At 41.1% G+C, this 14,234-nt stretch overlaps 1 protein-coding gene across 4 annotated transcripts in view; it reads right to left on the bottom strand.

Moving 5' to 3' along the window:
• Positions 1-14,234, bottom strand: part of ADAM12 (ADAM metallopeptidase domain 12) — a 170,633-nt gene that overhangs the window by 25,950 nt on the left and 130,449 nt on the right. For all 4 annotated transcript variants that reach the window (XM_021398772.1, XM_021398773.1, XM_021398775.1 and 1 more), the window contains exon 12: positions 2,689-2,866. In XM_021398772.1, coding sequence (XP_021254447.1) covers positions 2,689-2,866 — 178 coding nt within the window. The remainder of the gene's footprint in view (positions 1-2,688; positions 2,867-14,234) is intronic.

The raw sequence follows: 14,234 nt of genomic DNA, 5'->3' as shown, positions 1-14,234 counted from the left end.
AGGTAGGAAAAAACTGTAAGTGCAGTTTCAGCCACAACGTGCTGTAGATTTATATCGGCCTACTGGTGCTTTGTTTTGTTTTCCTATTTCTTCCCCAGTAATTTCTAACAGCCTATTTACCCTTTAGACTGCTCGTGAGCGCTGAGCTGACATTTTCATGAGACTATTTATTGCAATAAGAAGTCTTGTTCCTCTATGGTCAGAGTCAGTTCAGAGTCCATCATCCTATATGTGATGTTTGGATTATGCATCACTCTGCACTGAATCCCATTTGTCACCATAATGCCCAGTCAAGCCGTCTCAGAAGCTTCTTCTGCAGTTCTTCACAGCCAGCTCTCTGCTCTACCATCCTTGCTAATATCATCAGCGAGTTCAAGGCCATTCCTCTTCCCAAGCTGTTTACCAATATGCTGAATTGTGTAGTCTTCCAGGACACATCTCATGGACACATCACTGCAGATCACCTTCAACTGCTGAAACGGATTATTTATATGAGCCCAATAGTTGCTTTCTTTTAACTCATTTTTTGTCCACATCCTACAGCTGCTTAGTCTTCTAATGAGGCTTTGGTCTAAAGCCCCTTTGAAGTTCCAGCAGGCTGTAATAGCTGGGTCTTCCCTTCCCACCCACTTGTTAAGTTATTCAGAGCACTGTGATAAGTTTGTAAGGCAGGACATTTTGGCACAAAAGCTCTGTTGACTCTTCCCAGGCACATCACAGCTACTCAGACAGTAGCTCTTTATTACATTTGCCAGTAATTTGTTTGGAACTGACTTCTCATTTACTGATTTGTAGTTTTCTGATGTCCCTTGCAGCTTTGTTGTAAAATTAGCCACATTTGTCACCTTTCATTTCTCAGGGACCAAGGAGATACATATATATACCTATTTGCCTTCCTCTATCTTTCCAGTCATTCTCCACATTAATCCTCCTTCCAGACACACTGTAGCACACTGGACATTTTTGGTGATATAATCCAAAACTAGTTGGCAACATCATCCTTGGTCAAGACTCTTGGCCTGGTGGCGGGCATGCCAACACCCGTTATGCTCAACAAGATGACCAGCACCTGATGCATGAGGCCAAAGTTTGGTTGGAGGTGGCCAGACAATCCCTACAGCATTTCCACGGCTGTCCAAAGGGTGGGAGGTGTGCTAAGGCCACAGCTCTTCACCCTTACGAGTGCACTGCAGTCCTGCTGAGGAATCTCAACATGTTTCACTGATGTTTCACTTGGGGAATATAGCAAAGCTGTTGCTTGCTTGGCAAGTAATACACTTCAACATCCAAAATCCTGAGGGTAAAGCGTTCTTTGGGAAATATCCGTACCAACCATCTATATCTACATATTCAGATACACTTAATTCTGATCAGTGAGAAAACACAACTACCATATGTCACTGTACAGCTTTCCACGCCATAAAATACCGAACTACTGTTGACAAAACTCAGCTGGTGTAAATGACTGGATAGTGAATTATTAAACACTCTGGTGGTTTTTTGGTACAACTCAATTCATAGCAGTAAAATACAAATTAATTTAATTGGGCTGAAGGTGCAGTTTTCCAATATAACTAAGAAAGAAAATCATCGAAAGAAGAGGCAAATCAAGTCAGTGCTTGCTGACATTAACTGACTTTGACTTGGAAAGGTATCGCTATCATTCAAAACTGAAAATGAGAAAGATAACTGGGTTAGAAAGACATTTGCAAGCTGCTTGCACTCTATTGACTTTAAACTAGAAGATAAGCCTGTTTCCTCCAACCTTGTTACCCTGAAGAATGAGTGAACTGTCAGGAAATCCTTATGGCTTGTGTAAATCCAATACACTGTATAGACAGGATACAGCAATATCTCGCTGTTTTAACTGCCCCAATCTATTTTGTCTACAGAACTATATTTATCACAGGAAACAAATCCCTCATCTACTGATGTATTTAATTCAGATAATCTGGGAAAAATTCAATACAGCCAACGAACATGTGAAGCCAAAGGGATACGAATGCGTGCTCATATATTATTTGACCCCCAGATTTTGCCTATCTCCTCCTGATCTGAGCAGTCCTTCAACACACTCACTAAACTAAATAGAATGATCTTTGAAGTAGTAGCAATCTTTTTGGTAGACAGTAAAGGCTATTTTGTTAGTGGGGTAATTGGCTAGCAGCAAAGAAAAATCTCATAGCAGAAGAAGGTATTGTACCTAAAACCTGAAGCTAACGGCAACAAAAGAACACCTAAGCAATTTTGATTAAGTGGCTTCCCACTTATAGAAGCAAAACTTCAATTAACGTGCAGTATCCTGAGAAATCTGAGCAATGTTAACAAATTTATTTTGGATTTATCTTATTAGCTAGTACGTAAGGGCATTTCTGTTGCTAGGAACATGACAGTTGGTCGTGGCTGGACCGTTGGACAAACTATAAGAGACTGTGCTCCCCAATGGCAAATTAAGCATGTGCTTAAATTAATGCCCTGCCTGACCTTCTGCAAGAAGAAGTCAAGCAGAAACTCCCTCCATTTCTGAGGACTCTGAGGCTCAAGCTGATAGATAAGGTAGAAAGCAGAGAAGGGGAAGTTCTGCTTCACACCAAGTAGCCTTAAACACATCAAACCAACTCTGGAACTTCTGCACTGTTAAAACCCCGCGTACAGGAGGTGAGTAGTGATTCTCAGACAGCATCTTACATCGGGCTCCCCACAGTCGCACTCCTCTCCATCTTCCACGTAGCCATTCCCACACTTCTGTCCACCAAAGGACTCCTTGACTTCGGGCAAGTTAAACAGACACATCCCCACACCTTTCTCCAGGCTGTTTTCCAGGTCCTTTCTACTGCAGCTGCTGAACACCATGGGAAACGGATAGCTGGAAGAAAAATACATGAAAAGAAATACAAAAAAAAGTATTAACAGATCAAAACATCTCTTCTTGAACTGGTGACCTTCCAGCACACCTGTGCACAAACAAGAAGACTGCATTCAAATTTTTAACACTTTAACATAGCACTGAGACACAGCAATGCACTGCGTAATGGTGCAAAACACGTCAATAGCAATTTCTGACTGTAAGGAAATGTCTATCATTCGCATCTCAGTTTGTTTCCACTGGTAAGGACTGGGAGCGTTCATACTTGGGATTCCTTCTCCCACTTCTGCACGTGTAGTTACAGAGCAAATCCTGACCAAGATCCTAAAGAAATGCTGGGTTTCAAGGGGGATTCTAGCATTCAGAGGGCTGCAGAACATCCTAAGCTTTCTTGGAAAATTTAACATCAGATGGCATATTCATTCACCTGGCTTGGCAGCATGGCAAATTTCCAGTGCTTTTTCAGGAAAAAAAAAAAAAGAAAAATAGGAAAAACGTCATGTTATTTGATAAGAACCCGCTTCGATAATTCATCAAAGTCCAGCTTGGAAACCACGTCATTAAAGCAAATGCAGTTCTTATTTTAAATGTGGACAACTCTAAAGACTACTGAACATACTCATGTTCCGAATTCACATTGCTGGGAGCAGAATTTGGCCCTGCTGTCCAGGCACATAGAGCCTGTGATTTATTTTGGAAATCACACGGGCCGTTCACAAAACGATCCAGTGTAGTACAAACGTCTCCAGCTATTCTGCATTGCTCTGCTGGAGAACTCTACTCCATTCTCACTCATGAACGTCTGCAGTTGGACTCAAGGAAATGAAACAAGTGGCACCAGGGTCCAGCCATCGATATTGTATCCTAAAGAAATCTGCCATGCCCTCTCTGCACCGAGCAGTGCACACAATTACACTGAATCTGGATCACCACCAAGCAGAAAAACAGCTTTCAAGCTGCCTTATCTCCCTTAAGACCCGAGACCTTCCTCACTGCTGCTCCAGAGCCAAGCAGTAATTTAACATTACAGCAGCACAGGGAGACAACCTGCTAATGACTGGACTTTATTCACTAAATGCTTTGTATCAATCATGTATTATTAAGGACAGGGCATAAGCCTTGCCAACAAGCCAGATAACAGATGGAAGTTCTGCACTGCTGAACTTCAGACTTCGATGAATCAACTGTTATTTCTAATATTCCAAAAATGAAATGCTTGCTTTGTGGAGGGTGATGCTGATAGCTATTAAAAAAAGGATAATTTCTATTACAAAAAGAAATGCTTGACAACTCCAGGTGTGATATAGCTTCCGATGCTTGGGATTAAATTAGGATCTTGTAGAGAGGTTAGGGTTTAAAGAACAGAATTAATTATGTGCCTACTTGAAATTACTTTTTTACAGATTAAACAGCCAGCTCACTGGTAAATGACATAAACATAACTCTGAAGAAGAAAATAATTTTCATGTATCACTATAAGGTTTGTCAAGTTAAACTAAACAGTTCTGTGGTTCACTGATACACGACTTTAGAAAGTAACTGGCCTCTTCGCATAAGAAAATGTTCACTCCACCTCTGGAAAACATTAATGGTTCGGCAGAATTATAGAGTCTAAGACAAATAAACAAACTTCTGAACAGCACAAGGTGGGAGCCAGGCTGCTGGCTGCAGCTCCAGCCCCAAGGGGAATTGAAAAGGCACAAAGAGGAGTGAAACAGAAAATCACAGCACTTGGGAAACATTATACCAACCTTTTTTATATCGTGCAATTGGAAGTGACCTTAGCTGGACACCAGAAGCTCCTCCCCCACTCTTAGTTCATTTGGAAAAAAGGCTCCAAGTTCTGCGTGCATGACTATGAACACGTAGATGGATGCGCACTACTGCCAAACACCAACAAAAACTCAAGAACCACCGACACTCCTAAGTGATTAATCCTGAACAAAGCATACAAGTGCTTTATCAGGCGTGATCCTCATATAAAAGCGTGAACAAATGAATATTGCATCATCCAGACAAGTTCCTTCACCTCAGAGGCACAGATTTACTTTGATATCCAGAGATGAACGCAGGGAGACATGCAGACCTTACACTGTCTGAAGTCAATTCAGGAATACAAATAATGCATTTTGCCCTGTGCCAGATGTCTGAGCCACATGCAGTTCACGAGAACAGCTTGCCGGTCAAAACTATCAATATTTTAGGGCTCTTCCTTTGTATCTATGAACGTTCAGGGTCATTTGCATGAATATGAGATGTGTCTGTCCATCGGGGGGAACAGAATCCCTACTATTAACCAGAGGTGAAATAATGTCATTGTTAATGAGGTTTCTGTTTCCCCTCAAAGGAACTTCAAGCTGTTTCCTATTTTGAACTAAGAGATCCATTCATCTTCTGGCTTTTCCTGCTCTTGACACTGATTTCCTCAGCTGACATCAGTGCAGCACATGTTATTTGATGAAATTTTCTGAATATCTTTTCTTTACCAAGGAAGCTCAAAATAAAACAATGTAAAAACAAAGAGGAAGGCAACAAGTGGAAATAGAGAGTAAGTGAAGAGTAAACACAGTGCAAGATGAGATCCCACATCAACTGATGCCAGCTGGTATTTCATTGGAAACATAATTGATCTTTAATACCGTGATATTATGATACACAACCCTTCTTTTTTTTTTTTTTGACAAAAAAATCCCACGTAACAGCCACAGCATTTGATCATTGAGATTTTAAGCTACATTTTGTTTGCCTTTCCAATTTTTAAGCTGGTTCATCATCAGCCTGCAAATTCTGGCAGATGGGAAGGGTTATCAGATGTTGGAAGCACTAGGCATGCCATTTAAATGAATCTAGAGCCTATGAAAAATGATTAATAATCATGTGAACGATACTCATCCTCTAAAAAGTGCAGCAAGGTTCCCCACACAGCCCTGTGAATAAGCTTCAGACCTCATCTGGAAGGACTGTCTTTGGGTGGGAGAAGGCAGTGTAGTCTCCAAAGCAAAGTCAATCCTTCACTTCTCTGTGATTTCAGTGACAGAATGCAAATATCCTTGCTTGGCCATATGTGGTATTCCATGCATTACTTCTATTGGAATAACTCTCAGATACCAGCTTGTACTGGTCACTGAAGAACCTTCCAGAGGTAAAAAAAAAAAAAAAAAATTCATTAGCAATCACTATACGCCATTATCACTCACAACAGTTCCTTTCACAGATCCATACTACTGCTCTTGAGAACAGAAATTAAATAGTAATTTAGTCCAGCCTATTCCTACTCTGACATCCTGAATAGGCCACACATTGGCTATACCGCTTGAATCTGTAAATCTAATACACAATGGATCATTTTGTTGAACCATTCTGGCTGTGGGTACAACTCTGCAGAAGTCAGATTGTGCCTGGCACTATCTCAGTCTCTTCAGTGGGTTTACAGTGAGAAAAGTCATTATAGAGTCTTTCTACCCCTCTTGAACCTGCAGCATTCCTCAGTGCTTAAAAGATACTTGTAATTTCAAGCAATGTCTGTCCTAGTTCCCAGCAAAAATAGCTCTGACTGCTCCTGCAAATGAGAGATTCACAGTAGTAAGATGATGGCTGGTAATTGATTCCTTTATAAACAGAGTCTGGTCTTGTCCCACTCATTTATATTTCGAGCACTCAAGCCATTCAAATGCCAGTTTCCTCTATCTACTTTTGCATTTAGCCTGTATTAGATGGCTCCTTTCATTAACTAAGTGAAGCGGCATCATCACGGGAAGTGTCAAGTCCCTTTTAAGAAAAGAGAATTCTTTGTCTGTACTAGCACTGCGTTGCCCAGCACAGTTTCTTTTTTGCATGAACTCTAAAAGTTCATCTCCATCATCTCCTTTTCAGAGGCATTCCCCCTCCTAATGGGCTGAAGAACAAGAGAGTACAAGCAAAGAAAAAAGACAGAATCACTGCCCCAGAAAATCACAGTTTTCAGAGATAAGACAGCCACAGCATTCAGGGGAAAGACAGTGGCTGCTGACTGATGCATGGTAGCACAGCAGGTCAGCTACAGCCCTAGCACAGGTCCTGCTGGGGAGCAGTATTTGCCATTGCTGTCAGTGTCATTCCAAGCTCCAGCTGGAACATGACAGGAGTGGCACTGACTTGGGCTGCAGGAGATCCCTGCTCCAACCGAAAAACCCCACCACAGGATTGCAGCAAAACCTTGGGAAAGCCATCAGAAGTGGAACTCCCTTTGCTCTCCCAAACCTCTAGACATCCATCTACACCTACTGGTGCCTGAACATTTAGTACCTTGGGTCCGTCTCCTCCATGTTCCTCTACCATCAAACAAAAAACTCCCTTTGAGCCACGTTTTGCTGTGTTTCCAGAATCACTGAAGCAGCATCTCCATCAATACTTCTGACAATTCTCTGTGCATTGCACAGCTGTGGGCTCACTACGTCTTGGAAATGAATGTTACAATTACCATGAATATTGTTATCCTATCTGATCTCAGATGATTTTCTTATACAAGAACAGTAGGGCATTTATAAAGTAACTGACTTGTTCTCTTCAAAATGTTGGTATATATGCACACATACATTATACAAATGCACACATTAGATATCTATTTATAGGGTTCATTCATTCCAGTTCATATCACAATCTGATTATTCAGCATTATAGCAATGTTTATACAGAGCCTTTTACCTAAGGCCCTGAAGTGCTTTACAATTATTCACTCAATTAAAATGCACAACAGCCCCAAAGAGCTCTATTAAGTACCACTGGGCCTTCCTCCCTGAGGTAATATGATAATTGGAGATTATATTAATTTTAAAAGGGCATTTTGATTTTCCTGCACATGCTTCCTGAAATAACTATTGACTTGATGATTTCCAAAGGTGCAGAAAAATGGGACCTGGATTAGTCCAGAATGCTAGAAAAATCATGCCTGAGAGGCCCTAAATGGAACAGCTCAGGCACCAGCGATGTTTTTGTGAGCATGAAGGTGCTCAAAGACAAGAGCAGGGCTCAACCCCAGCCCTGAGTCAGACATTTCACTAGTCAAGCACCTGAATTTCCATCACTTTTCATGACAACTTCACGTCCTAACTAAACACCTCTGTGTCTTGCATCAGCCCCAGGACTCCTTGATATGTACAGCTGCAATTACCCTGTTTTTCTCTTTTAAGCGAGGGCCCACACCAACAGCAATGTTCAGTTGAGCAGGGAGAGGCTTTCACCTTCCTATCAAATACAAACCTCTGAGCGGAGTAGAAGATAAGGTTTCTGTGTTCAAAAGAAGGATATATTATTTGTCAGTGTAGCCTGTGCGCAAAGACACTTTCTTGAAAGAAAAGATCAGGGTGTTAACATTGCACTCCAAGTTGCCCATTAATTTTATCCAGTGCATTTTAATGTAAAAAGTTGCAAACTGTAAAAGGAGAAATCTCTTCGCTCTTTAGAACGTGTTCTTAAGCAAATCAGAGAATTGCAGAATGGCTTGGGTAGCCATGTATGTTTTTACTTACTCTCTTTAGTCTGCAAAACTATCGATTTTTGGCTGCAGAGTGGCTCACTTTCAACTGGAGGGGAGAGCAACTCAGGTCCTAGTTTTGGAGGGAGAAGATGAAAGTTTGAGCTCCCTCTGTTCACACTCCACAGAATGAGTTAAGAACAAACGTGTTGGTTTCCTATTGCAAATCCTAGTCTTACATAGGAACCTAAACCCAACTTTTTAAACTTAAAATATAGAGATAGTTTTGTCTTTGTTAATTCAAGTACAAGTGATTTTTTTTTTTTTTGTACTGACACACTGTCAGCAGTAGAGAGAGTAAAACAAAAGGAACGTTCTAGGAAGGCAGAAACTCAAGAGAAATTAGTGTTTCTAGACCCACTGAGGTGTTGATTTCAAGGAACCATGACAATGTGCCAGCCTCCTCTATCTCCTGATCTGATTGACGTAATTGTTTCTCACATAAAGGCATCCTCTTCAGTTTTAACCTTCTAGACATAATTATTGCTCTCCATCTCTTGAAAACAATTTTTCAGGTCTCCTATGAGCCTAGTAGAACAAAACGGAATTTGCTATTCGATGACATTTTTAGACACTTCAGCTGTTCTATGCAGCGTCTTACGTTAATGAATTAGTAATCATAGGGAACCTCACAGAACAGGGTATTGAGCAGGAGATAAATCCTGTCTCCTTTGATATTGAAATAGGTTTTCAAATGCTATAGATCTCTTAGTGCATAAAGTTCTGTCATTACATGTTATTTCATACCCCTCACGTTTTAGTAGCAATTGTTTAAAATTAGGCATCTGCCATAGAACGGAGGTTGTGTTAATCTATTATTTAAATAATGGCTTCCTTTGTAAGTACTTTTGAGGGAGGAAGACACACAGTTTTAAAGTAGATCTCAAGCACATTGAAGTAAAAGATGATCCTAAAGGTAGCTGCAGATTCCCTCCCCCCTAAAATTTTTGCAAAAAGCGATTTTTTTTTAATCTACATAAAGTATTGAAGTAGGAAGTTTGCTTCAAAAGAAATTAGATGTCTGGCAACTCATACTTCTTTTTTCCTAGCCTATTTTTCACTATATAGCTCCTCTTTTATAGTTTTAATCCCTAAAGCATCAATAAAGTAGAGCACAGAATTGGGGCGTGTAGTTATACATGACATCAAAGCTCTTGCTGTCTGAGTTCATGGTCAGTGATTTAAGAGCAAGCCTGGATCTCTCCCACAGCTTTTGTCATGTTCACTATACGGTAGTTTTTACACTTCCAATAAATAACCATGAACGTCACGCCAGTGATTAAATTAATTGATGTGTAGTGGCAATTGCTTGTTGTGCTACAATGAAATTGCCTTGGTTATTGAAATAAAGTCTTTCCAAATAAATGTTTAAACTTCACTCGCAAATGCTTTCGGCTCGTTGTCATTTAGCCTTGGGAATAATGCAGATTTCCAGACTTCACTCAAGCAATATTACTTCACGTGCCTGGATTGGATTGTCACAGCCCCAGCTGAGATTTGACCTCTCCCATTAAATCGAAGGTGAAAATTTAACTCCCTGACATACTCGGAAAGGCAGATTTATAGTACTGAACGTGGGACTTCAGGGCAGAAGGCAGTGATGAAACAAATGGCTGAACGGTCCAGAAAAAAAAATACTTTCTGCAAAGGAACAACACTTAATGGTTTTATACAGTATACACTGTCATGGCTTGATATTTCTGCAGCCACAAAACTGCCAAATAAAACATTATTAGCAGTTACTTTTACTTTGATGAATGGACAGTCAGAGAAGTTTTTTCTCGTTGAGAGGCCTGTTGTGACTTTCATTTCTGTTCTGGGGTGAAGCAATACCAAACCGATTTATCAATCTTGACAGTACTCTGACGATATGCCGGAGTTATCTGCATTGCAAAAGCTCTATGGGAATTGAATTCAGACAACTGTTCTTCCTGTTGGAAACCAGACAGCCAAGGAAAGTAGCTATAATCAGTCTGAATTTGCCTCTGGCTCATCTTTTGCTCTGTTTCCTTTTAGACCGCTACCTCATTAATAAAAATTTGCTGGATTGCTGAGAGTTCAGGTTTCACAATCTACTGCTTAGAATTTGAGGTTAATCCAATGCAACAAATAACGGAGGGAGGGATAAAAAGGCCAGGTCAGGTCTGGTCCCAGGCTAAAGGAAAGCAGGGCAGCAGGCAACTCATGCCTTCAACTGCTGCCAGCCCTGAAGAAACCGGAGCTAAGAAGCACCACCAGCATTCGCTGTGTTTGCGTTGATCACAGAAAACACAGCATCCTCAGCGTGAGATAAGCAAATAAACAGCCCATCTCACTGCTCAAAACACCTTGCTGAAGGTCACCCTCCCACCGATTTCTGGTTAGATAAAAGGCACCATTTGACCCTGCTTGAAATGCTAAGGACAGCATCGTGTCCTGGTGACATTTCATATATTCCCAATGTGATTTTATAATCAGCTTTCATTGTAGGCAATTATATTCTGATTTTTGTCCTTTGAAAACCTCGGAATTGTTTTTTAAATAGGTCAGGAGCAGCTGAAAAAAAATAAAATATAAATCTGACATTGGGAATAGGGGTTTGAGAGGATCCCTTCATAGAGCATACGTTCAGGTGAAAGAGCAGAACAAAATCATTTTTCAAAACGTAAGCCAAACCAAACCAAAAGGAAGCAGCAAACCAAAGTGGTAACAGAGAAAAATCAACCCATGATACTTTTTTGTGCACATTTACCCATTTCAGCTGTGCAAGCTGTCTACGCGTACCTAAGCACAACTCATGATGCACTGCACCCAGAAGAATGAAGGAAGCACAGTTCTCCTCCTAGGTGATGCTGGGACAGTCTGACTGTCAAAGGAGGTTTTTGAGAACCATGGAGGTGTGGCACTTAGTGACATGGCTTAGGGGGCGTGGTAGGGTAGGCTGACAGTTAGACTTGATGATCTTAACGGTCTCTTCCAACTTTAATGATTCTATGATTCTTTGATTTAAAGACCTGCCATGCTTCGGTACTTCCTTGGCCTCAACAGACAGGTTTGGGCTAGGATAAGCCTGTACATCAGGTGTAGAATTAAATGACAGCAGGTTAAGGGAAGAAGACTCAGAGGAGCACAAAACCCTCAGGAAGAGGAAGCCAGGCCAAGGAGAAGAGATTTGGGAAGCACCTCTGCACAAAACTCATAAGGAAGCAGCTCACTGGGAAAAGCAGTAGCAGAAGCATTAGCAAAAAGAATCTTATGGAAATGCCAGCTGGAAAGACAAGGGTGCTAGAGAAAAACAGCTGAGCTCTACAAAATGCTAGAATGAATATGTACCTGGGGGACAGACTCACATTGATTTCACCTAATGGCCGTACTACCCGGTCTCTTAATAAATCAGGACTCCGAGACAGGAGTATCTGACTTGCAAGAACCTTGTCTCAATTTTTTCTCTTTTAGAAGATCCAGAGGAAAGATAAGTGAGGCATTAACAAGGCCAGGAATCAGGCTGCAATCCCCCAGCATTTCCACCTTCCTGGCGTGCATTCTGCAAGATAAGCACTGAGGAAAAAGCAGCTTTTTCCCACATCACCTATATCACACCAGGCAAGCAGAAATGAAAATCAGCTAATTAGTATCAGCGTTTCATGTAATCATTGCATCAAACAAATGGAAAAGAGTAGACCCACCCATGATTTGTGCCTTACGGATCATAGAGTCATAGAATGGCTTGGGTTGGAAGGGACCACAAGGATCATTAAGCTCCAACCCCCCCAACAGAGGCAGGGCTGTCAACCTCCCCATCTAATACTAGACCAGGGCCCCATCCAACCTGGCCTGGAATACTTCCAAGGATGGGGCATCCACAACCTTTCTGGGCAGCCTGTTCCAGCACCTCACCACTCTCTTGATAAAGAACTTCCCCCTGATATCCAACCTCAGTCTTCCCTCCTTCAACTTCAAACCATTTTCCCTTGTCCTGCCATTATCTACCCCTGTAAAGAGCTGACTCCCCTCCTGTTTGTAGGCTCCCTTTAGGTACTGGAAGGCTGCAATGAGGTCACCCCACAGCCTTCTGTTCTCCAGGCTGAACAAGTCCTTAAGCAAGCAAGTGAAAAAATCTGAAGGGATCCATAGGGATCCTGATGAAATCCAGACCATACTGAAGTCTATAGAAGCTTTCCTGTCAGCTTCGATGGAGCCTGGATTTCACATCTGAAGCCGCTGGGCTGCCAGGAGAACGTCAGTGATGAAGATGAAAACAAATTCCACGCTACTTTAGAATAATCCAGAAAGGGTCCTTAGGAGACCGAGTTATTTCGCATCTCTATTTTCTGTGAGTTCCTGTTAAAATAGGTGGCTGCTTATCTTCATCCCACCACTGTGGCTGTAGCATTCAGTTTTGAAAAGTAATTGTTGGGGTAGAACAGACATCTTCATTCTCTGAATGTTAAACTTTTTGCACATCTATCCCAGACAAAAAAGACCCTGTGATTCCCATGACAACTGTGGCAAATGCAGCTGTAGGCATCATTTAATTACAGTGATTCAGACTTCCAAGTCAACATCAATTCCTTACAGCGCTTCAGGGCATGCAACACATGTTCAAAAAAAAAAAAAAAAAAAAGCATTCATGTGACCTTAAGAATATGCCCTTTAAGGTATGTTTCCATTTATACTCTGGGAATTTGGAATTTGTTAACACCATTTATAACTGGACAATGCTTAATTCTCCATGCACCGCACTACAGGTTTATCCTTATAGTCTGAAATGTGGTGGTTTTTTTTTTTTTTTATATGAAGGAGAAAGCTAATATAAAGCAAGATGTCCTTACATGATTTCTTCTTATGGGTCACGGCAACAGCAGTAGTACAGAAGACAAATGTCCCTTACAGAGCTATATTTTGTATGGATATTACACTGACAAGACAAAATGCAGCTGAACTCTCACATGCCAGCATCCAAGTCAACAAAGCTGTGCCCATTCTGGATACATCTCAGGGTAGAATACATGACTTGTCCTTAAGTATCTGCTATAAATAATCATACCAGAAGTAAAATGTGTTTTCATTTGAGAAGTAACCTCTCTCCTTGTCAGCTTCACTTACAGAAAGTGCATGCTGTAAATCTCTATGAGTCCTCCCCTAGAACGCACCAAAAAAGAAAAATATTTTCATTTCTAACAGCACATCTCCTGATACGTGAGAGACAAAGCTAAACTAAAAAGCAAAATCTTTTTTTTTCCCTGCTAAGGACCTGCCCTGTATAGCTCTGTGTGCTAATTGCTAACAGGGATCCGCTCCTGCAGAGGACTAAGAAACACGCAAAGAATTTTAACCAATGCTACTAATGCACAGATCTTATTTACTAAAACAATTAAATATATCTGCAATGTATGGAAATTATTAACAAAAAAGGGATGCCAAATGGGCTGCAGACATGAGGCTACTTGGAGTTAAGGGAAAGACTGACATAAATCTGGTTTGCAATCTCGTGGCTGTTTCCTACTAAAGGAAGGGCCAGAATGCAATCTGCTAAATTACTCGAGCTGAGCTCAGACCAGTTTGGAAACATAAGCAGCTTCAGAGTTTAATTAGAAACTGTTTATATCTTAAAGATAATTTCATTTTCTTCAACTTGTAACAGAGGTAATTGCAGATAGTTCTGCTGACTCCGCAGATTACAGTCTCCAAGCTGTCAGACTGAAAAATGCGAAGTAAGGTCTGCACAACTGCAAACAAACTGAGAGGGGTCAGGAAATACTGTGCAACTAATGATGGCTTGATTAGCTAATGCTTAACAAGGTACTGCGAGATGCCTAGCAAGGACAAAAGAGCACCAGTCAGTAAATTAAAAACTCCTTTCCCACACTGTATTTC

This window comes from Numida meleagris, chromosome 5 (genome assembly GCF_002078875.1).
Source record: "Numida meleagris isolate 19003 breed g44 Domestic line chromosome 5, NumMel1.0, whole genome shotgun sequence".
In the NCBI taxonomy this organism is placed as follows: domain Eukaryota; kingdom Metazoa; phylum Chordata; class Aves; order Galliformes; family Numididae; genus Numida; species Numida meleagris.
This window is presented reverse-complemented; position numbering and strand designations above follow the sequence as displayed.